We start from the raw sequence: 22,905 nt of genomic DNA on the forward strand, positions 1-22,905 counted from the left end.
TCAATGTGGGACAACACACCACTCACACGTGGATTTTCTCATGGGCATAACAAAAATCAACCAAAAATTAATTTTGAGGGTACAAGCACAATTGATTTAGCTAATGCTACTACCATAGATATTGCCTGGATTTTCATGGCCCAAATTGTAATTACAGAAATACACTAGAAATTAATTGATTCCATCATTAGTTTATTTTTTCGTTTATTCAGAGAAAGCCCCAGTTTATCAATTTGATAAACAAAATTTGTTTATCAAATAGCAAAATGGTAAATAAAACAACGTAAATGCCCAATCATCATGACATTTACGTAAATATATCAACAACATTGGGACCCATATTTACTAAAAAGTTGTTGATTTATCTACAATTTTGCCATTTGATAAACAAATTTTGTTTATCATATTGATAAACTCCCTAAAATTAAGAATTCCTTAGGAAAATTTATGAAATCTATATTTCTACGATAATCAATACTTCGTATTTATTGTTCACTTGAGAGACGGTACAATATTATAACAATGTAGAAAAGAGGAAGACTAATAGCCATAGGATTGTTATATTGATACATTGTTTCCTTTAGGATGTAAGGAGTACTATAACCTTTTTTTTTTTGGCAGCTAAGTAACTGTGAAGAAGACTTTGACTGTGAAGAAGACTTTGACTGTAAAGAAGACTTAAAATTTTCCACATCACACGGTGACATAATCTTCTTCGAAGCTACACTCCCAATGTTTTGATCCATTGTGCACAATCCTCAACAGGATCTTAAACACTTCATAAAAACCAACCATAAATTGGTTTTGAGGGTACAAGTACAATTGAATTAGCTAATGTTACTACCACAGAATTGCCTGGATTTTCATGGCTCAAAATGTAATTGCAGAAATACACTAGAAATTAATTATTGATTCCATCATTAGTTTATTCAGTCCCTAAAATTAAGAATTCTTTAGGAAAATTCTTGAAATCTATATTTCTATGATAATTTATACTTAATTGTTCACTTGAGAGACGGTACAATTTACTACGGAAGTGCGAAGTACAAAATTATTGCTGGTCATTATAACAATGTTAAATAGCTTAGTGTAGAAAAAAGTTAAAAAAAAAAAAAGTATACTTGCTACAATTCTACAAACCATATCAAATTCTCAATGTAATGAGTGGTCTCAGTTTTTAGTACCATCTCCGATCCACAAAATCATTATCCTATATTCCTATCCCCTCCATCCACAAATTTACTAATAAAACTCAGCAATAATATTATTTTTGGCCTATCGAAAAATGAAAGCTAGTGTTCTTGGCCCATGATATCTTGACCTGGTTGACTTCAAAGAAAACCCTTAATAATAATGAAAATTTTACATTAGTCATTTTTAAAATGACTACCACAATACTTATGGTTGGCCACACCATATATTCGCTTGTAAAAAAACAAAATAACCCCTATAACACTGACTGAGTAACCTTAAAACACTTGAGCAAGTAACGTCTACAATATTGACGAAGTAATGAACCCTTGTAACACTAACATAATAACTCGTATAAAAGAATGTGGCCAGTCATATAAAAGAATTTTGTGCATTAAAAATGATTTTTCTTTTTTAAAAACTCACTACTTGCAAAAGTTTGGAGAAATAATCGAGACTCTTCTTTTTCACTACTTGCACCACATTAGTTGCGTCACAATCCGATCAATTTCTTGTTGGCTTACCTGAAATGGAAATTACCAAGCAGTGTGTTTGTAAGTTTGACTAAGAGTTGGTTTTGTCTATAAAAGTGTGATGAGAAGAGCTTTCATTTTGCATCTATCACTCTAAAACACTTGTCCACTTTACTTTTATAATACAACTTTTCCATAAAAATCACCAAAAACAAAATCTGATCAAAATGAATTGTTATCTTATTACAATTCTGTTGTTTATGAAGGCTATAATATTGTGTAATTGTAGTGGGTACTCCAACAACAGCCAGTTAATTGGGGTGTATACCTTCTGAAAGGAAGGCACTGCTCCAATTCAAGGACAGTGTTACTTTCAACGACGAAGATGTTTCGTCTTCATGGGAAAGTGATGAGGATTGTTGCAGTTGGCGTAGGGTTAAGTGTGATCCTACTACCGGCCATGTCGTCCAGCTTCATCTCCATGGCGGCGATTGCGATAAGACTGGATGCATGTCATTGTTTTGGGCTAGAAAGATGGAGTCATCTTTGCTACATTTGGTAAAGTTGAATCATCTTATGCATTTGGATGTAAGCATCAACGGTTTTAGTGACAGCAAGATCCCAAAATTCGTGGGTTACATGAAGCAACTCAGGTACCTTAATCTTTCAAACACTTTCACTTATGGAAAAGTTCCACATGAGGTTGCTAATCTCACTAACTTGCAAGTCCTCGATCTATCAAATAACGGTAATTTATTAGTGCATAGTTTGAAATGGGCTTCTAGTCTTGAGCAATTGCGTCACCTTGATTTAAGTGGCTTGAATCTAAGTCTTGCCCATGACTGGATAAGCTCACTTATTGGGCCACTTCCTTTTTTAAGTGTTTTGGGTTTGTCTGGGTGTAGCCTACAAAACAGTCACCAAATTCATTTGAATTCATCATCTTTTCTTGTTTCACATCCATTGTCTGTCAGTCATTTAAATCTCAGGTACAATGATTTCGAGGGAGACATTCCACCTTTTATTCGAAACCTGACTTCTCTTGAATACCTTGACCTTTCATATAATAAATTTGGATCCCAAATCCCACTTTGGTTAGGTGAACTTGAAAGTCTCATACACCTCGACTTCGCTGGGTCTACTGTCACTGGCATTGAAGGAGGATGTATTTGGAGCCTTATACACAACCTATGCAATTTAAAGTACCTAGATATGAGCTATAATCAGCTACAAGGCCATTTGTTGGAACCTCGTGAAAACATATCCACTAGTTGTACCCATTTTGACTTAGAGCTGCTTAATTTGTCTGGAAATTCATTCATTAGTGGAAGTATAGGTGCTTGGTTAGGAGAAGAGCTTCGAAGCCTAAAGTCTCTATTACTTAATTATAACAACATATCAGGTCCTATCTCAAATTCTCTGGGCATGTTGTCAGCCTTAGAGAATTTAGACATATCCCACAATCCTTTGGAAGCAGTAGTTTTGTCTGAAACTCACTTTGCTAATCTTTCAAGCTTGACAATTGTGGATATGAGTCAAACCTTCTTATCGATTAAGTTGCCTTCTGATTGGGTGTCTCCCTTCCAACTTGATCAATTGCATGCTAGCACCTGCAAACTCAATAGTCAATTCCCTAAATGGCTTAAAACACACAAGAATCTCACATGGTTGGAGTTATCTAACTCTAAAATTCAAGGGGTGTTGCCAAAATGGTTTTATAACATGCAATCTCTTTCTTGGGTTGATCTCTCTAATAACAATATCATTGGTTGTCCTATCTTTCCCATTAACTTTAATTATGCGTCTCTTTCTAATAACTCAATATCTTGCCTATTTTTGACCCCTGGAAGCCATAGAAATTACATGTATTATCAAGCTAATGAAATTGATTTGTCTCATAATTCCATCTCAGGGCAACTTCCAGAACATTTGTATCATATAATGCCTAATTTGACTTTACTCATCCTATCCAATAACTTGATAAATGGTTCAATCCCAAAGTTTATATGCGATTATACGCTCTTGAGTGTATTAGATCTTCAAAAGAATAAGCTTTCTGGGACAATTCCTGATTGTTTGGGTAATTTGTCAAGTCTTCAATTTTTAAGCCTGTCATTCAATACATTCTCGAGAGACATCCCATGTTTCAACAACACAAGGTTGACTTACCTGCATTTAAACGACAATATGTTAAGTGGAGAAATTCCTTCTTGCTTAAATAACCTCTCATTTTTGAGGGTTTTGGATGTTGGTGAGAATAATCTATCAGGCGAAGTGCCAACACAAATTTTTCCATGGTTACAAATTCTTCGGTTGAGAAATAATAAACTCAAAGGCAGTATTCCTCATCAGTTGTGCTCATTGTCTAACCTCCAAATCTTAGACCTTGGCCATAATTCTTTAACTGGAACCATCCCTTACTGTCTCAATAACCTTACGTCCATGAATTCTAAGTTGGCTGATTTCAATATATATCTTGATGGGGACAACAACATCAATGAGATCCTCCATGGAATTGAGCGTGAATACACATCCAACTTAGGGTTGTTAGTGAACATCGACCTTTCATGTAATAAACTGGTCGGCAGCATTCCAGATGGGATTACAAATCTCTCCTACTTGCTTGGTTTGAACATATCCTACAATAAGTTGTCAGGACAAATCCCAAGAAACATAGGTGGTTTGAAATCGTTGATCTCTCTTGATTTATCAAGAAACAAACTCTCAGGATCAATCCCAAGTAGCTTGGGTGCAATAACTTCCTTGGAGTCCCTAGACTTATCCTACAACAATCTCTCTGGACAAATCCCAACTGGATACCAGTTGCAAACCCTCAACGACCCCTCAATTTACGCCGGCAATCCTTATCTTTGTGGAGACTCACTTCCCAAGAAATGCAGGAATGACGACTCACCAAACAATGGTTCAGGAGGTGAAGATGAAGACAATGAGGACGAGCGTGAGACAATGTGGTTCTACCTGGTGGTAATGTCGGGGGTTGCAACTGGATTTTGGGGAGTTGTAGGTAGTTTGTTTCTGAAAAAGAGTTGGAGGCATGCTTTCTTTAGGCGTATTGAAGATTTGCATGACTGGTTGTATGTGGCTATTGCTGTTAGGATGGCTAAGTTGAGAAATAATAATTAAGATAGTTATTGTATTACATCCACCATATATAAGTGGTTGTAGCATAGTTGTAGTAAGTCCAAGTTCGTACGACAAATGCATCAGCTGTGTTATTGTTGTATTAACTTGTAAAATAAGATGGTTGTGTGTAGGATCTTTTTAAGCAACTTGGTTTTCCTTTGCAGCTATTGTACACCAAGTATGGTACCTTTGTATTTTCTAATTTCTCTACTCTACTCTCTACTCAATCAAAGCCTTAATCCCAAAAGTGGGGTCGGCTAACATGAACCAAATTTGATTATTCCGTGTAGTCATCAACATAAATCTTTCTCCTCCATCCCTTACGATCCAAAACTTCATCCTCACGTAAATCCATGCACTTCATATCCTTCCTCACTCCTTCCAACCAAGTCATCTTTGGTCTCCCTCTTCCTCGTTTAATCCCTCCATGGTCCCACTCTTCCACTCTTCGCACCGGTGCACCCTCGGGTCTCCGTCTTACATGTCCAAACCAACGCAGACGATTTTCCCTTAATTTATCTACAATGCCCGCCACACCTACTTTCTTGCGAATAACCTCATTTCTGATTCTATCTCTTAAAGTGTTTCCACACATCCACCTTAACATGCGCATTTCCGTAACCTCCATCTTTTTAATATGCTCTTTCTTAGAAGCCCAACATTCTGTACCATAGAGCAACACTGGTCTTATGGCAGTCCTGTAGAATTTTCCCTTCAACTTTAAGGGAATGCTGCGGTCGCAACTGTAAATTTACGGGGATGCAGCACTCCGACATAAATTTGCTACCAACTCTTTTCTTTGCAACTGTAAGTTGCAATTCCTCTGTTAATAACTTAGTATGACACTAGCCAAAGCTACTATTATTTTTCCTGCAGCTATCAAATGTCATTGTGCATGCTTCAGTGGATTCACAAAGTTGGACCATATTTATTTTTTCAGAAATTTCAGATGAAATAGTTGGGAAAAAAAAAGGATAGAATTTTTCTTTTGCTTTTGACCTAGATGGAGTTATATACTAATGTAATTTCAACATTGTTTTCCCCTCTTCTGCAAAGAAAATCTGTTTTTCAATCTCCAAATATGCAGGGATCACTTTCAGACAATGGAATTATATCTGATGACTGCTTATTTAAACTGACAAAGTTTTGCAACTGCACTGCAGCAAATTCTCATGTTTGAAGTTATATGAACACGATACTTGAATGAGCTAACTATTGGAGCCAGGTTTTCATACTCCTGTCAGTCCGTGTTAAAAAAAATCAGCTGATCGATGAGATCAGAGCAATACAGAATTCTAAAATTCCAATCAAAATCTGTGAACAATACAGCAACAAGTAGAACTATCTATTGTAAATTTTATTGCCCTGAAACGTGATTCAGAATGTAAACCTCCAACATTTGTATTAAAGACCATAAGTAACAAAATTTTGCACCCATTCTTGAGGTGAAAACAGTAGTACAATTTCTCACATACAGAATTAGTTTAGCATGTGAAAGCAAGAATGTTTCAGTTTATCTGGAGACACTATTGTTACTAGTTGCAATCGACAAAGAATCTTGTTTATTGATAGAACACGAAGACTTAAAAGCTTCGATTTGTGCTTGGCACTTGACATAATCACCTTTGTTTTCCTCTAAGCATTTCTTGAGAGCCTCGACATCACACGGTGACATAATCTTCTTCGAAGCTACATTCCCGGTGTTTTGATCCATTGTGCACAATCCCTACTACATGAAAAACTCACATCATCATTAAAAACTCATCAACAACAGTATCTTAAACACTTCATAAAAATCAACCATTAAATCCAAAACTCTTAATTTTTAAGGTACAATTACAATTGAATTAGCTAATGTGATTACTTTCTTACCATAATGAAAGATATACCCTGGTAACTAAACAGTCGACAGTTAAATTTTCATGGCTTAAAATGTAATTACATAAATTGATTAAGCACTACATTAGAAATTAATTGATTTAATTCAATAGTTTATTCAGTTCCCAAAATTAAGAATTCTTTAGGAAACATCTTAAAATCATTATTACAATTGATTGTTCACTTGAGATTGAATGAGACGAGAATATATAATACGAAAATGGATGGCAATGAAAATAAATATGAATTTGAATTAAAACAGTTGTGAAATTGAAATCAACATACCGAATCAGAGCAACAACGACTTCGCCTCCACCGCCGGTGAATGAGCTGCTGGTGGCAGTTCTAAGTTTTTGAAGATCGGAAAAATAAAAGAAAAAAAAAAAAACACGGTCTCCAAATTTCAGTGAAGTTTACAGGAAAATTAAAGTGGGTTATTAAAATTTTCAGCCTGGGCTTTATGCTTTTATTTAATGGGCCCGTGTAGAATTATTGAACATTTCTTAATATTATAGTAAGGCTAGTTTGGTTCACTTATTTTTACTTATCTAAACTTATCTGGTCTGATCTGATTTGATTTGTTTTTTTTTTATTTGATTTGAAAGTCAGATTTGACCAAATTTTTTACCATAATTATACGATAATCTATATGGTAAAATATATCAAACTAGATTATCCCCGTGCATTGCTCGGTTGGAGTTAATCTTTCTTGTAATTTATATTTTTAAAATTGATATACAAATAATTTACATTTAAGGAAAGTAAAAATTTGAAATCACCATCAAATATCAAACAACTTAGGTATGTGAAATTATAATTTAGGAGAAAAACTTGCTTAATTGAAATTTATATAGACAAATTTTGCATTGAAGTCAAAATTGTAGATTAAAAAAAATCATTAATAATTGATGACATCACACATAGAATTGGAGGGAAAATTTTTAATGTGAGAATGACACGTAAAACAGTTTGAGGGTTGATGATGTCAGCAACGTTTTGTTTTAGTAATAGCTAATAGATGGGGTCTTGTTAGATTCTTTATGATGTGTGATTTTTCATTTTTTTTCCTTACAAAATTAAAGATATTTAGCTATAAAAAAACTACACCTAAAACGATATCTGATCTGAATTATCAAGGCCTTAGAGCCAAAATTAGAGGTATTTATTAGGTTCTTCAAAAAAAAAAAAAAAAGAGGGTATTTATGGGTTTTCACTAATTGATTAGGCTAATGATTTGATAAGTTTTCAATTTTTTTTTATTTTTTTTTTGTTTTTTTTTTATTATACTTTTATCATTCTAGGTTTCAAACACATACATACATTATATATATCATACATGCCATTGTTTGATGAGCCAAGAAAAACCACTTCTCCAACAAAAAAAAAATATGGAAGAGATAGAAGTAGCGTCTCTTAAGATGGAGCAGATGAATCTAACAACCAACCCTATTATACCTTTTGATCTCTTGACGATTGAAATCCTCACTAGGCTACCTCCAAAATCGCTAATTCGATTCAAAACTGTTTCGAAACAATGGCTATCAACAATCTCAAGCCGCAAATTTGTCAATTTACATGCCAAAAGAACAAACACCAATGACCACAATCACGGGGTTCTCATCGAAACAAGACGGTCACCAATCTTTAACAAAGGAAGTGTAGTTTTACGCCACGATAATTTGTTAGGTGTCACCTTTCAACATTATAAATTTCCTCCCTCAATAACTGACGAGGGTTTCAGCATATTGGGCTCGTGTAACGGGTTGGTTTGCTTATATGTTTGTTGTAATGGGGTCATAATTTGGAATCCTGTCACGCAGGAGCATCGATTCGTTTCGAAACCATCAATAATGATGGAACCTTATGTATATGATGTGAATCCGGGTTTATGGGGATTAGCCTACCTTCCGTCAATAGATGATCACAAACTAGTCAATCTAAATCTGTGTTCGTCACATGATCGAATTAGATTTCAGGTAAGCATATATACATTAAGGACTAATAAATGGGTTCAATACATGTCAGATTCATTATCTGCTGATATCGTTAAAAATCTACGGTTGAACACGCATTACGTTCTTGGGATTGTGTTGTTGAATAATGTATCACATTGGTTGATATATAAATGGAATGAGATTACGTTTGGAGTGCCGTTCATATTAGCGTTCGATATGGTGACGGAGACCTTCAATGAGGTACAACTTCCCCAAGACATTATATTATGTGAGTATGTTTCTTATAATTTGAGTAGGGTTAAGGACAATCTGTGTTTTGAAGCCGAATATAGGTCCGACGACGGAAGTGGCCGGGTGTGTTATCGAGTAGTTTGGGAGCTAAAACGATATGGAGAATGGGGATCATGGAAGAAGATTGTTGAGCTTTGTCCTAAACAAGATGGTTTTGAAATTAGAGATATACAGGAGTTGGATGGTTTTGCTTCTAATATTTATAAGGAGAGTTATCAATTTTTGATGTGTATGTTGCAGTCTTTTGGTTGGTTTATCTACCGAAGCAATAATGGGAGACACAAATGTATTCAACTAGATAAACTTCATTGTTCCCGCCTCGTGTGCTCACATGTTGAAACTCTTGTTTCACCTCTCATGGGATCGGAGAATAGATTAGAAATATAGATTATTCTTATAATTGTATATATGTAACTTTTAATTCCTTTTATCAATTTTATAATTTGATTCTTTGTTCATCAACAAACTAAAGATAATTTTTTGTTTAAAAAAAAAAAAAAAAAAAAAACTAAAGATATTAACATAGTATAATTATCTTTCACATTATGTTATATATTTTGTACTTCATATATGTGTTAGTGTGTAGTTGTTCTTGCCTAAAAAGATTTATTTAAAAATAATATGTGAGTTCTAATCGGCAATTCTTCCCTTGAGACAAATCCCCAACTAGTCCCTATGCTCCCTAGTCCCTAATCCAGTAATCATGCAATGTTTGGTACCTTATTGTTTATTTCAGATCATAAGAGGATATTTAATAGTTGGGCAATACTCTTTTTTTTTTTTTTTTTTTTTTTGAAACCTACTCATTATTAATTCACTTTAGCTTATATAGTACGGAGTACCTGTTAAAAAAAAAAAAAATACACCATACGTTGCCGTTTTACATGTGGAATTAAACTGCAGCATTGCACGGTTCTAGTAAATATTTTTATTAATTTAAGATTTTTTTTATATGAAGATCATTCATTAGATATTTGGATAAAATTCCTAATATCATAAGATAATTTTTTTAAAAAAAATTTTAACACTAAAGTTATCTTTTGTAGGTTTATTTATTTTACGTGCCGCTTGAATTTAAAATTCCAAACCTTATTCTTTATTGCTTAGGTGACAATTAAATTTTTTAATAAAAAATAAATGACAAATCATTTTATTTATTGGTTAAAATAAGTCCTTTGCAAATGCGTTTTTTTATATAATCGTTCTCTTTTAAAATGTTAGTCTCATGTAGAATATTTTAACTATTAAAAAAATTAGGGGAATCTTCTAATTAAATTTCTCTCTCTATATATATAAGAAAAACATAGTGATATGAGATTTAATTTTATTCGTTTCGATGAGTACATTATTAATATCTAATTTTTATAATACTGGATAGGGAGAGATTAAAGATATTTACGATCAAAGATTTACATCCATATATGTAAAAAAAGATAATTATTAGTTTTTTAAATAATTTAAATTTTAATTGTTCATTATTCGTTATTTTTAACTAGATGGAAAAATTTTTAAATCTTATTCGTCACTTTTTCTTAGGTGGAGAGTGAATTTTTAAATTCTAAAATAAATTATTAATCTAAAGTTTCATTTGGTCAATATAATACCTTTTCTTATGTGGCGCACCGAATGCTCCCGAAAAATCATTTATATGTTACCTAGATGGCAAAATTCTTAAATCTTATTCGTCACTTTTTCTTAGGTGGCGAGTGAATTTTTTAATTCTAAAATAAATTATTAATCTAAAATTTCATTGGTCAAAATAATACCTTTTCTTGTGTGGCGCACCGAATGCTCCTGAAAAATCCAAAATTTCATTGGTCAAAATAATATCTTTTCTTATGTGGCGCACCGAATGCTCCCGAAAAATGCTTACTTTATTTATATATATTAGATAGATTAGATTAGATTTGGTTTAGGTTGAGTTCAGGTTTGTCTCAATAGCTTTTGGTAGGGTTCGGGTTGGATTATTGGGTCGAGTCAGGAATTGCCAGCCAATTATTGTATACTCTCTTTACCCCAAGATAATTGACACATATAGCTTATTTTCATTGTTTCTATTAAATTTGACCATAGTTGTTTCTATTAACTTTGACCATAGTTCTTTTTATAAGATAATAAAGCACAAATATTATCATATACTCCGTACATTGTTAAATATTTACCTAATATATTTATTTATGTCAAGTTTGACCGTGTCAATAATTCTAAAAGGAATTGGAGTATAAGCCCGTTAGTTTTGGGGAGTTTTCCAAATTCCAATAGTCTCCATAAATCCCAATTCCGAAACTTTATCTCACTGCCTGAGCAATCACTCTTCAATTCTAAGGTACGGAGTATTTTTCTTCTAATTTTAATTTCCTGGGTTTCAAATCTTGTTTTTGTTATTTGTTTCTGCTGTAATTAGAAATTCCTCACTTGTTTATTAATTCTTTTGAACGTATGTTCTATTGCTAAAGTTTTGATCTTTCTTATGCATTTTTTTCGAATTAATTCAATCAGCTTGGGATTTACGCTTTAATTAGGTTAAATTCCCAATAATCCCTTTACCCAGATTCTTACGCTGGATTCTGAATTGCTTTACAAAGATTTTTATTTGCCTATTTGTTCTGAAATTGATATATGTACGCTTTTGTGGGATTATAATTGAGAAAATTTGCTGTTATTCTGTAGAATTGATGCAATTTACCCTCATACCATAGTTAAACGTTGATTGTAGTTAATTTAGTGAGTGATTTTGCGGAATTTAGGAGGGTTTGGATTGAAGAATTTGTGTTTGATACCCAAAACTATTTCGCATTATAAAAGTTTGTTTTATCTTTCTTATTGTAATAACTTATTCACCTTTCAATTATGATATTGGTGTACCCAGTTCGAGTAGAGGGGAAAAGCAGATTATGAATTTATGATATCGGTGTACCGAGTCCAAGTAGAGGGGGAAAGCAGATGGAGGCTAGTTAATTCATGAGAAGTATTTGTGGGGTTTAGGAGTTCGTTTTGTGTTTGAAAGGTTAGGGTTTGCAAATCCGACACGAGTTGGGAGATGTTATTTTATGATAATTGCTTTACTTATCATCCTCTTTTGAACATTGTCTGGTGAATAGTAACAGGACAATGCACCCCTTTAGCTTGTTTCTTTCCTTTTAATGATTACATGTTATTGGTGAATGCATCCTCTTAGTAATGTGAAGATGGAATCAGCATTGTGTTTAGTTTTCCAGCTAATTTGTTCTGTCTGTTTTTAATGACTGTGACTGTGAGGATCTTTTTATTTATTTTTTATTTTAATGTCGTGAATTGAATTGTTGTTAGTGATATCTGATTTTCTGTAATTTGCATCATCTGGTGTTCCTTTGTTACTTGATTTTGAAGAATTTCTGCTCATAGTTGTTTATTTGACTGCTAAAGATATGAGTTTCTATACCTTGCTTTGCAGATTGATTAAACTAGAAGTTGGTGAAATATTTACAAGGAAGAAATATGAGTTCGCGGTTTTGGGATCAGGTATGCCATTATTTAACCAATCTTACTCGATCTTTATTCAATTTGCTCTCCATCCAGTGAAAAATTGTTTTTCCTTTTCCCTTTCTGTAGGGTAACAGTGATACTGAGGATGAGGAGGAGAGTAATTATGATGAGGAAGAGGAGGTTGATGCAGATGAAACTGGTGGAAGTAAGTATTATGTTGATAATAATAATGACAGTGAGGATTCAGATGACCATAAGCGAGTAGTTGTTTCTACTAAGGATAAGCGCTTCCAGGAGATGTCTGCTACTGTTGAGCAGATGAAGAATGCCATTAAGATCAATGACTGGGTGAGCCTACAAGAGAGCTTTGATAAGATTAATAAACAACTCGAAAAAGTTATGCGTGTTGTGGAGACGGGTATTGTTCCCAACGTCTATATAAAGGCCCTTGTACTGTTGGAGGATTTTCTGAATGAAACTTTGTCAAATAAGGAGGCTAAGAAAAAGATGAGCACCAGCAATGCGAAAGCATTAAATAAAATGAAGCAGAATCTGAAGAAGAACAACAAGCAATATGAAGATCTGATTAACAAATTCAGGGAAAATCCTGAGTCTGAAGATGAAAGGGATGAAGAGGATGAGGCGGACGATGTATCAGAATTTTCTGACGAACCTGAGTCAGAAACTGAAGAGACTGATAAGGAGGATGACACCAGGGAGGATGATGTTGAGGATGGCGATTGGCAGAAGCCAGGGAAGAACAATAAGCTTATAGATTCCAAGTTACTGAAAAATCCAAATGAGATCACGTGGGATACAGTGAACAAGAAAGTCAAAGAAATTGTTGCTGGACGTGGTAGGAAGGGAACTGGGAAAATTGAGCTAGTTGAGCGGCTCACCTTCTTGACTAGGGTTGCAAAGACACCAGCTCAGAAGCTGGAGATCCTTTTCAGTGTTGTTTCTGCCCAATTTGATATTAATCCTAGTCTCAGTGGTCATTTGCCAATAAATGTGTGGAAGAAATGCGTGCAGAATATGTTTGTTATACTTGATATTCTCACTCAGTATCCTAACATATTGGTGGATGATTCAGTAGAACCTGAAGAAAACGAAACCCAGAAGGGTCCAGACCATAAGGGTACCATCCGAGTATGGGGAAACTTGGTAGCCTTCCTTGAGAGAATAGATATTGAGTTCTTCAAGAGCTTGCAAGTTATAGATCCTTATACACGTGAATTTGTTGAAAGACTCAGAGATGAGCCTTTATTTTTGGTCCTGGCACAAAACGTCCAAGAGTACTTGGAGAAAAGTGGTAATCTGAAGGCAGCTGCGAAAGTAGCCCTGAGACGTGCTGAGTTTGTGTACTATAAGCCTCAAGAAGTTTATGAGGCAATGAGGAAATTGGCTGAACAATCAGAAGAAGAAAATGATGAAGCAGTAGGTGAGGAATCCAAGGGGGCTGATCTAGGTAGGGGCCCCCCTTTGTTTGTAGTTACTCCTGAGCTTGTGCCACGGAAATCTACATTTCCAGAGCGCAGTAGGGCCTTGATGGATAGCTTAGTTTCTCTCATTTATCAATTTGGAGATGAGCGAACAAAGGCCCGTGCAATGCTTTGCGATATATACCACCATGCTCTTATGGATGAATTTTCAGTTGCTCGTGATTTGTTGCTTATGAGTCATTTGCAAGACACAATTCAACACATGGATATTTCAACCCAGATATTGTTCAATAGAGCTATGGCTCAGCTCGGTCTATGTGCTTTTAGGAGTGGTCTGATTGCAGAAGGACATGGTTGCCTTTCTGAAATATATTCCACTGGTAGAGTGAGAGAATTGCTTGCACAAGGTTTCTCTCAAAGCCGTTACCATGAGAAAACCCCTGAACAGGTATGACTGCTCATATTTGAGACTGTTATCTGTAATGCTATTGTATACAGTGGTTGTTCTGGTCTTCTGGTTGGAATTTTAAGCAAATTTTGCAGGGTATAGTTGTCACTAGTCAGATCATGATAGTTGCAGATTTGCAGTGGCTTCTTTTCTGATGAATTTTAGGAAGAATTTAATAGGACTACGTCATTAGAATATTCTCTGCGTTTACTGATCAATTTAATTCCTAGATTTCCCTCTTATGTGATTTGGTATATTCATTCTTGTTGCGTTGAAAGTAGGTATTGATTTTTAGTAACCAATTTTAGTGTCCTGTTACTGTAATAATCAAGGCCCTTCTATGATGATTTTATTCATGAAATTTTTAGAATGCACTTTGAGTTTATGTCATCTGTAAAGAAAACATTGTTTGCAAAAGAGTCAAATTTAAGAGTTGTGGATATCTTACTTCCAATGTAGTGTGCAGAACTGTCAATTTGATAGAAAAAATGGATGTAAATCTACACCAGGCTGTGGCCAAGTGCTGTAGTGGGGATCTGCATATGAGGGGGAATTAGCTATGCTTTAAGGAACAAAGAGACATCCCATAAATTTAGTGTTTTAAATTAACTTTATACTAAAAACTTTTTTTATGTTTTCAAGAATGCAATATCACGTTAATGCTTGCCTTCTTTTATTGTTTTTTAAAGCTCACTCGTGATTTTTCAATATACCAGGAGATGAGAGAAAAAAGACAGCAGATGCCATACCACATGCACATCAATTTGGAACTCTTGGAGGCAGTTCATTTGACTTGTGCCATGCTGTTGGAGGTCCCTTACATGGCTGCCAACACCTTTGAGTCACAGCGCAGGATTATAAGCAAGACTTTCCGGAGATTGCTCGATGCTAGTGAGAGACAAACATTGCGGGGCCCACCTGAAAATGTCCGGGATCATGCTATGGCTGCTACTAGAGGCCTCACTCAAGGAGACTTTCAAAAGGCCTTTGATGTCATCACATCTCTGGATGTGTGGAAGCTCCTGAAAAACAAAGAGAGTGTCTTTGAGATGCTGAAATCCAAGATCAAAGAAGCAGCCCTAAAGACTTACCTATTTACTTATGCTGTTTCTTACAGTTCTCTGAGCCTTGACCAGCTGTCTAAGATGTTTGAACTGTCAGAGCCTCAGATACACAGCGTTGTGAGCAAGATGATGGTTAATGAGGAGTTGCGTGCTTCATGGGACCAGCCTACGCGGTGCATCATCTTCCATGAGGTTGAGCACACTAGATTGCAGGCTCTTGCTTTCCAACTGACTGAGAAGCTAAATTACTTCGCAGAAAATAATGAGCGAGCTATGGAGGCCAAGCTGGGTGGTGGTACTTTGGATGGTTTGCCTCCCAGGAGAAGAGATGGACCAGATTATTCTGCAGTTGCCTCTTCTGGTGGTGGTAGGTGGCATGACAACTCGTACCAGCAAGGAAGACCTGGTGGGCGTTCAGGATATGGAGGAAAGACGATGAATCCAGGACAGTTTTCTGCAGGTGGATATTCAAAAGATTATGGTGGTCATGCAAGAGGGGCAGGCTCTTATGGGCGTGCATCCATGCGAGGACAACACACTGATTCTTCAGCCCGTATGGTCAGCCTTAATCGCGGAGTTCGTTAATTTGTTTTGATCATCTGAAAAATTTTGCCCCAAGGTTCTAAAACTAAATAGTCTAAATTGTTTCCGTCTTATCATTATTCTTTTATTTCTTGGTAGAAGTTCTGGTTTCAATTAAACTAACTGAACTGATTAGTTGTAAGCTTGTAACTTTCGTAAGCTTTTTTTTTACCAGTTTTTGTGTTTTGAAGCGCAGGAAGCTCCTATTTTATTCTACCTTTAGTTTCTGAAAATTGTCATTGTTCTGTGCTAAATTTTAACTGAAACTTTCAGAGCTTGTGGTTTTCGTTTGACCTATCTACGTTTTTGTGACCGCAAATGAGGTGTATATTTCCATCTCCTTCTCAGGGTACAGCTTGAAAGTGGCATTGCATGTAACCTTAGATGTTTCTGATAAAAGGGGCTGTGGGGAGGACATTGACGGAGATGTCTTTACGTGTTTTTCACACGTTGAGCTTGATCATCGTGCACCCCCCCCCCCCCCTCCCCGGCAGTTGATGATAATTACTTCGTATACTTTGCCTTTCAGAGTAATGTAGTACGAGTAAATCTAAATGAGCAAAGAAAATAGCTTAACATGCACCATAGATGTTGCACTTATCAAACCCTACAATGGCATGATTTACTAATGAACCAGTAATTGATTTCGTGTACATCTAAAAGAGCGGGAATTTTTTTAATGTGAGAGCGTCGTATCTCATATGTCATTCAAGAATCTAAATGCTCAAATTATGTTTTAGTCTAGTAATCATTCAACTCATACTTGAATGGAAGAAATGATATGATTACTCTGGTCCAAACGTTACTGCATTTGACTTGTAATTTAATTGAGTCAACCCACTAATCATACTCAGCTCATACGTCAACCCATATCTTATGCTAGAAATTTATATTAGGAATTAGACGCACGGTAGCATTTCCCTCGTATCTTTCCATATATATTAGGACATTTATGTTGTTACTCATCTATATATATATATATATATATATATATATATATATATATATATATATATAGCTCATTCTAATTCATTCCTCCATCTACTAGGAGCGGATCTTGATTTGATTTAATAAAATTATACGTCCTAATAAAATTCCTCCATATACTAGAAATTTGTTTTTGTACGTACGAAAATGATGACGTTGAGGCTAAGTGTGGCTGTGCTGCTTCTGCTGACATTCGCGCTGTGGTGTGCTTACGCACAATCACCTTTGGTTGGCATAACATTGGTGAAAAATACTACTGCCAAAGATCTTGGAGCATGTAAGTCTTAACCTACAAATGAGACTTAAATTTATGTAGCTACTATAAGTCTAAAAATGGTGAAATTTGTTGGTTTTTTTTTAATTGATTTTTGTTATTTATATTAAACCTTATTTTTTTATTAAAATGGGGAAATTTAATTATGTGGTTGAAGATTGCTTGGATGGGAGTTTACCTGCATATCAGTTCAGCAAAGGATTTGGTTCTGGAGGAAGCAACTGGCTTTTGCACATTGAGGTAATTCACTAATTCATAATAATAATGCTACTATAAGTCTAAAAATAGTGAATTTTGTTAATTTTTTATTAATTACGCGTTAAAGATTTTAGTACATTAGGAGTAATTAGAACCAATTTTAATTACTTGTCTTTACATAAGTTGATAATTAATATCTTTGAATTTACAGCAATTTTTTATATACAAGTATACAACTGATTGTACTTTGTTCATGATGGTAAAGCAAAGGTTTTTTTTTTTTTATGTTCCTAACATAGACAAAAAAAATAGCCTTGATTCGGTAAAATCATTTTTTTTTTCATAAAATCATGATTTGCTGTAAATGGATTGAGAGTAATTGTGATTTGCTACTGGATAGAAAATTGTAATAATTTGCTTCCATATTGAGGTTGATATTAAACTAACAATTGAATTAGAATCATACTAAAAAGATATAAATTATCATGATTTGTAATAAACCATGATTTCTTTTTTTTTTTTTAATGATTTGCTTGCATTGTATTAGCTGTAGTACGTGCTGTATGTAATTTAAGAATAATTATAATTATACTAAAATGGTACAAAATCATAATTATTTGGTGTAATAATTTGTTCTTATCTTACTTATTGTGAATAATTAAAAATCATAGTGAAAAAAAAAAAAAAAAAGGCGGAGTGTTAGGACTTCTATAGTTTAACTTGGAGAAGGAGATTGGGATTAGTAAGACTTGTTGTAATTACTAAACAAAAAAATTTGATGAAGCTAGCTAGCTTTGACAATGGATTTCGATCACTCGATACATATGATGGTGTAAAAAATGATATTATGTTTTGGTAGGGTGGTGGATGGTGCAATGATGTAAAATCATGCTTGGAGAGGGCTACTACTCGAATTGGTTCTTCAAGCTACATGACTGAGAATGTCTTTTCTGGGATCCTAAGCAACAACCAATCCCTCAACCCAGGTTCTTATTTCATACTTGACTTATTGCTTGCTTGGTTTGTTGTAAATTTTTTGGTTAATATTTGTTCCATGAAACTTTATACTATAATTATGTACTCATTGTTGATGGCAAGTTGCTATATATGCTTCATGTAATGTTGATAACAGACTTCTACAATTGGAATCGCGTTATGCTAAGATACTGTGATGGAGCTTCCTTTGCTGGCAATTCCATGTACCAAAATGGGGTAAATATATTTCAGCCTGATCTCTTTTCAGATCAATTTTTTGTGTAGGCCAGGCTGATCTCACAATATCAGTAAATGATTTTCTGTTCTTTCTAATTTGTGTATGCTAACATTCGACAGAACTCATCGCTTTACTTTAGAGGGCAAAAAATTTGGCAGGCAATTATTTCTGATCTTCTTCCACAAGGGTTGGTACATGCAGAGAAGGTAGATTATTGAGATAAAGTTCTAATCTTAACCTTACAAAAGGCATAGGCATATGACATTTACGCGTACTCTGATCTGCACTCTGCAGGCTTTGCTTTCTGGCTGCTCGGCAGGGGGTTTAGCAGTGTTTCTGCACTGTGACAACTTCTCCAGGTTTCTACCAGGAAGTGCTACTGTCAAATGTATCAGTGATGCCGGTTTTTTCTTAGACGTGTGAGTGTCATCTTATTAACTCTTATGTCCTTCAAATTTTCGCCTTCTGTTACCCTACCCTATGTTTTCTGATTTCAGACCTTTGTCATGCTTGCAGAAAAGATGTAGCCAAGAGTGAAATGATTAGAACTTTGTACCATGATGTCGTTTCTCTTCAAGGAGTTGAACAAAATCTCAACCAAATCTGCACCAGTTCTCAAATCGATCCTAAGCAAGTATGATTATGCAAATTGCTTGAAATATTCACATAATAATTTGCTTGCTTTTGATCACATCATAATAAGGCTCTGATCTGAATTTTTCAGTGCTTTTTCCCACAATATCTCCTGAGTTACATCAAGACTCCGATTTTCATCTTAAACACTGCATATGATACATGGCAGGTAGTGTTACATCTCTTAGTTTCTGTGTATTTCTTAAATCTGTTGAACTTATCTACTGTATTAGAATTTTCTTATTGGTTTTTGATTATATGCTTTGGCAGTTTTATAACGTCTTGGTACCATCTTCGGCTGATCCGGGAGGAGTATGGAATTCTTGCAAGAAAAATTTAACAACTTGCACTGACAGTCAAATTCAGACACTACAAGGTTTAAATTAGTCACTTATTACCAATTTTCAAACCTGTTTTTAGTTAGTACTACAAGGTTTAATATATACAAAGGTTATGATGCATCTGTTATTCAGATTTTCGACTAGACATGCTCAATGCTACAAACTCTTTCTATAAATCTTCAACAAGTGGAGGAATGTTCATTAATTCATGTTTTGCACATTGCCAAACTCAGCATCAGGAAACTTGGTTCGCCGCTAACTCCCCTAGAATGCAAAATAAGGTACTGTATTATTCTTTTCTTCATCGTTTTTCTAATATATGAATCCTAGTAGTAAGTCATTTTTCACTCTTACAGCAGCATCGATCATGCTATATGTATCTTAGTATATACACCCTTTTGTTACGGCGTAAATATTTACATACTAACGTTGCTGCTTAGTATATTAGTTTGCATATATAATTTGTGTTATCTCTTGGGATTTCTGAAGTATACATACTAACTAGTAATTGTACTCTGTATGTCCTGCAGACCATTGCAGAGGCTGTTGGCGATTGGTATTTTGAACGAAACGAGACAAAGCTGATCGATTGTCCATATCCTTGTGACTCTACTTGTCAATATTAGAGACTAAGATAAAACTAAGGGAATTATCATAGGATTAGGAGAATTTTTTGGAGGTGAAGATAGATTATAATGCACAGATTTTGCTGATGCAAAAAGATGAAGTGATATTCAGTGAACAAATTCCTATAAGAAAAATAAACTTTTACCCGGATTATATATATGTTATTCAAACACAATTCTTATAATCAAATAATGTACTTCAATTTTATTGTACCTTTTACCAGATCTACTACATCTGTTTTGTTACTAAAGACATCTGAACTGATAAAAATTATTGTATTGTTTCAAAGTCATAAAGACCGTGGCTAAATATAACTCGGACTACTTCGTACAAGTATTAGATTTACAAGTTAAAGAACGTTTGATTTCCTATTTAAACATTAGACGTATAGGATTACCTTATGAATGGCTAAACTAGTCCGAATGTGGAAGAAATTCAATTTTGAGGAGACCTTTGTCTAATCCACACAACCTTTATCCGTCAAAGACATGGAAAATGCTTGTTTGATATAGGAAAGAGCAATTTATACCTTCAGTAGAGGTACATGATAGTTCAACTTTGATCAAAGGGAAGAGCACTCTAAATAATCCAACTTCTTAGACGTCTTTGAGACCATATATACCATACAATATCTTAATTGTCTCCTACCGTAACCAAAACGGACAACACTTATCTTTTACCTATCTAATAGTTTAAAAAGTATCCCTCGCTTTTGTATGTAAAAATTAAAATTAAAAAAATAAATAAAACTTAGATGAGACCGTCTCACACTAATTTATAACGACACCTTAAAACAGTTATGTCATGAAATAAACAATTCTTATGGGGATCTAACTAACACAAAAGATGATGCATACAAAGTTCAAAATCATTCATTAGCATAATTAGGTAGCATAGACTAATAATTAACCAAAGCTATAAAAAATAATGATGACACAAGGACAAAAGTAGACCAAAAGCTTTTGTTAGTGGGTAATGCTTGCTGTCCTCTGTTTTACCAATTGAATTCATGTATTTCATCAGTTTACTGTTTTTTTTTTCCAAAAGTCAAAAAGATAAGCTAAAAAAAAGCTATAATTAGCCAAATTTTAAAAGGATTTCCTGATAAGGACTAACGGTTGAAAATTGAGAGGTGGGATACGAAGGTTCACTTTTACTTTGATAAGTGCATTAAGATCTCACTAACCTACTCTATAAGCATGTGCAATTTTTGCTTTGTCCACTTCAAAATATTATTTTTTTTATTAAATTTTTGCAATTAGTCAAATTACTTCTTTATTTTGTAGTGGAAAACAACTCACAATGCACCAAGTTCAAACTTAAAAAGTTATTTTGTCTGCATTTCCTAATTTGTTTTCTCTTTCTTTTTATTTTCCCAAATCATCACCTTAGTTCTAAAATATAAATTGTATTATTTTGAAGTTTCTTGGATAATTTTGCACAAAATTTAGTATTTTCTCTTTTCTTTCATTATTGCAACATGTTATGCTAGGTAAGTATGGTGTACTAGAAGAGAGGTACGGAGGGGAAAAAAAATCATGTGCCGTGGTTGAAGTGTTGAAGGCCTTCCTTTCACTTTTGCTTGTATAATTAAAAATCATTATAGCTAAAAAAAACAAAGAAAATATGAATAAAAGGTTCATTTGCAACTTTCAAAATTAAAATAAAGTATGTTTAATCAAAATAAATTTTGTAATTTGAAAATGCATACATAACTCATACAAAGTACTTATTATCAAGTGAATTATGCGCAAACTTAATATTCCATAACTTTAATTATTGAATATACTGAATATGATAAAAAGCGCATATTATATAATTAAATAATTAATTCTACTTTTGTTGGCAACATGTCCACCGTGGGGAGTTACGATTTTTTTATTCAATTTATATAAACTTGTACAGTATACAAGTTTGTTATATACAAGTATTTGTGAAAATTCAACTTATCAACCACAATTTGTAAGGTACTCAATCCCCTAAACAACTTGATCTGAGTCAACCTAGTGGTTGTCAGATCAAAAATTGACTTCTGCCATTTTATTAGTCCAAAAGATCATGCCAGAGAATATTTTCACAAGTTTCAGTAGTGACTACTGCCACTAACCCATTAAACCCAACAACACTATTCATCTTATATCAAGACAAAACAATCTTCTAGTTAAATCATCTTGATTAATATACAAATTACTTTGTATGAAACAATCTAGACTTAGCCACTTATGTCAACCATAAAGACAATACGAGATTTATTAAGATTACTTACAAGTGTAATCTAGATATCCTATTTGTTTGTTCTTATAAAGCTAATTGATGATGTAAAGTGTTACATATAATTCATTAATCTTAAAACGGAAATGTCTGACAACCCAATTCAATTTACAGATCGATATATATAATAGACATGTAGTAATTAATCTAATTTGATATGATGTATGTTAGTAGCTTAGTATAAGTTACAATCAAGTTGCAACATATAATGATGAGAAACCTCCTTTCATCGAAATTTCATTTATCACTTGAATTATCTATCTTATGCACCAATGCACTAGAACATAATATTCCCTTATGCTTTACAATATTCCAGTGTACAACTAATAATTTATGTTACTATACATCATGGCACCTTTTCTTTGAAAGATATGTTTCTTATTTCTCTTTACAATATAGTTCTAAAAAACAATACTATAAACGTTACA

General features: G+C 34.0%; 4 protein-coding genes and 1 long non-coding RNA gene across 5 annotated transcripts; 4 read left to right on the forward strand and 1 right to left on the reverse strand.

Moving 5' to 3' along the window:
* The first annotated feature begins 2,198 nt into the window (after positions 1-2,198).
* LOC145631317 (receptor-like protein EIX2) lies at positions 2,199-4,808 on the forward strand. The gene has a single exon (XM_081683394.1). It carries the CDS (start codon positions 2,199-2,201, stop codon positions 4,806-4,808), a length of 2,610 nt encoding a protein of 869 aa, XP_081539520.1.
* Positions 4,809-6,142: 1,334 nt separating this feature from the next.
* On the reverse strand, positions 6,143-7,066 carry LOC145630069 (uncharacterized). The gene is made up of 2 exons (XR_014112002.1): positions 6,972-7,066; positions 6,143-6,537 (listed from the first exon to the last, which is right to left on the reverse strand). It is a non-coding gene; the product is annotated as an uncharacterized LOC145630069 (long non-coding RNA).
* Positions 7,067-8,536: 1,470 nt separating this feature from the next.
* On the forward strand, positions 8,537-9,319 carry LOC145631318 (F-box/kelch-repeat protein At3g06240-like). The gene has a single exon (XM_081683395.1). It carries the CDS (start codon positions 8,537-8,539, stop codon positions 9,317-9,319), a length of 783 nt encoding a protein of 260 aa, XP_081539521.1.
* A 1,813-nt stretch (positions 9,320-11,132) lies between these two features.
* LOC145631519 (eukaryotic translation initiation factor 3 subunit C-like) lies at positions 11,133-16,230 on the forward strand. Its single transcript, XM_081683618.1, has 4 exons — positions 11,133-11,258; positions 12,366-12,433; positions 12,524-14,287; positions 15,004-16,230. The coding sequence occupies exons 2-4, from the start codon at positions 12,410-12,412 to the stop codon at positions 15,934-15,936; spliced, it is 2,721 nt and encodes a 906-aa protein (XP_081539744.1). The 5' UTR covers positions 11,133-11,258; positions 12,366-12,409; the 3' UTR covers positions 15,937-16,230.
* A 1,021-nt stretch (positions 16,231-17,251) lies between these two features.
* LOC145630070 (pectin acetylesterase 9-like) lies at positions 17,252-20,349 on the forward strand. Its single transcript, XM_081682307.1, has 10 exons — positions 17,252-17,434; positions 18,252-18,378; positions 18,525-18,604; positions 18,725-18,811; positions 18,900-19,024; positions 19,122-19,239; positions 19,330-19,407; positions 19,509-19,614; positions 19,712-19,860; positions 20,110-20,349. Exons 1-10 carry the CDS (start codon positions 17,324-17,326, stop codon positions 20,203-20,205), a joined length of 1,077 nt encoding a protein of 358 aa, XP_081538433.1. The 5' UTR covers positions 17,252-17,323; the 3' UTR covers positions 20,206-20,349.
* Positions 20,350-22,905: the final 2,556 nt, after the last annotated feature.

Source organism: Chenopodium album, chromosome 5 (genome assembly GCF_948465745.1).
Source record: "Chenopodium album chromosome 5, dcCheAlbu1.1, whole genome shotgun sequence".
Lineage (NCBI taxonomy): Eukaryota > Viridiplantae > Streptophyta > Magnoliopsida > Caryophyllales > Amaranthaceae > Chenopodium > Chenopodium album.

Excerpts from the sequence above, each read along its gene's own strand:
- LOC145631317 (XM_081683394.1), top strand. The coding sequence starts at position 2,199 with ATGGAGTCATCTTTGCTACATTTGGTAAAGTTGAATCATCTTATGCAT.
- LOC145631318 (XM_081683395.1), top strand. The coding sequence starts at position 8,537 with ATGATGGAACCTTATGTATATGATGTGAATCCGGGTTTATGGGGATTA.
- LOC145631519 (XM_081683618.1), top strand. The coding sequence starts at position 12,410 with ATGAGTTCGCGGTTTTGGGATCAG. Across the intron at positions 12,434-12,523 it reads GTTCGCGGTTTTGGGATCAG|GGTAACAGTGATACTGAGGA; the intron begins GTATGCCATTAT and ends CCCTTTCTGTAG. Across the intron at positions 14,288-15,003 it reads ATGAGAAAACCCCTGAACAG|GAGATGAGAGAAAAAAGACA; the intron begins GTATGACTGCTC and ends TCAATATACCAG.
- LOC145630070 (XM_081682307.1), top strand. The coding sequence starts at position 17,324 with ATGGGGAAATTTAATTATGTGGTTGAAGATTGCTTGGATGGGAGTTTA. Across the intron at positions 17,435-18,251 it reads ACTGGCTTTTGCACATTGAG|GGTGGTGGATGGTGCAATGA; the intron begins GTAATTCACTAA and ends ATGTTTTGGTAG. Across the intron at positions 19,408-19,508 it reads CTGCATATGATACATGGCAG|TTTTATAACGTCTTGGTACC; the intron begins GTAGTGTTACAT and ends ATGCTTTGGCAG.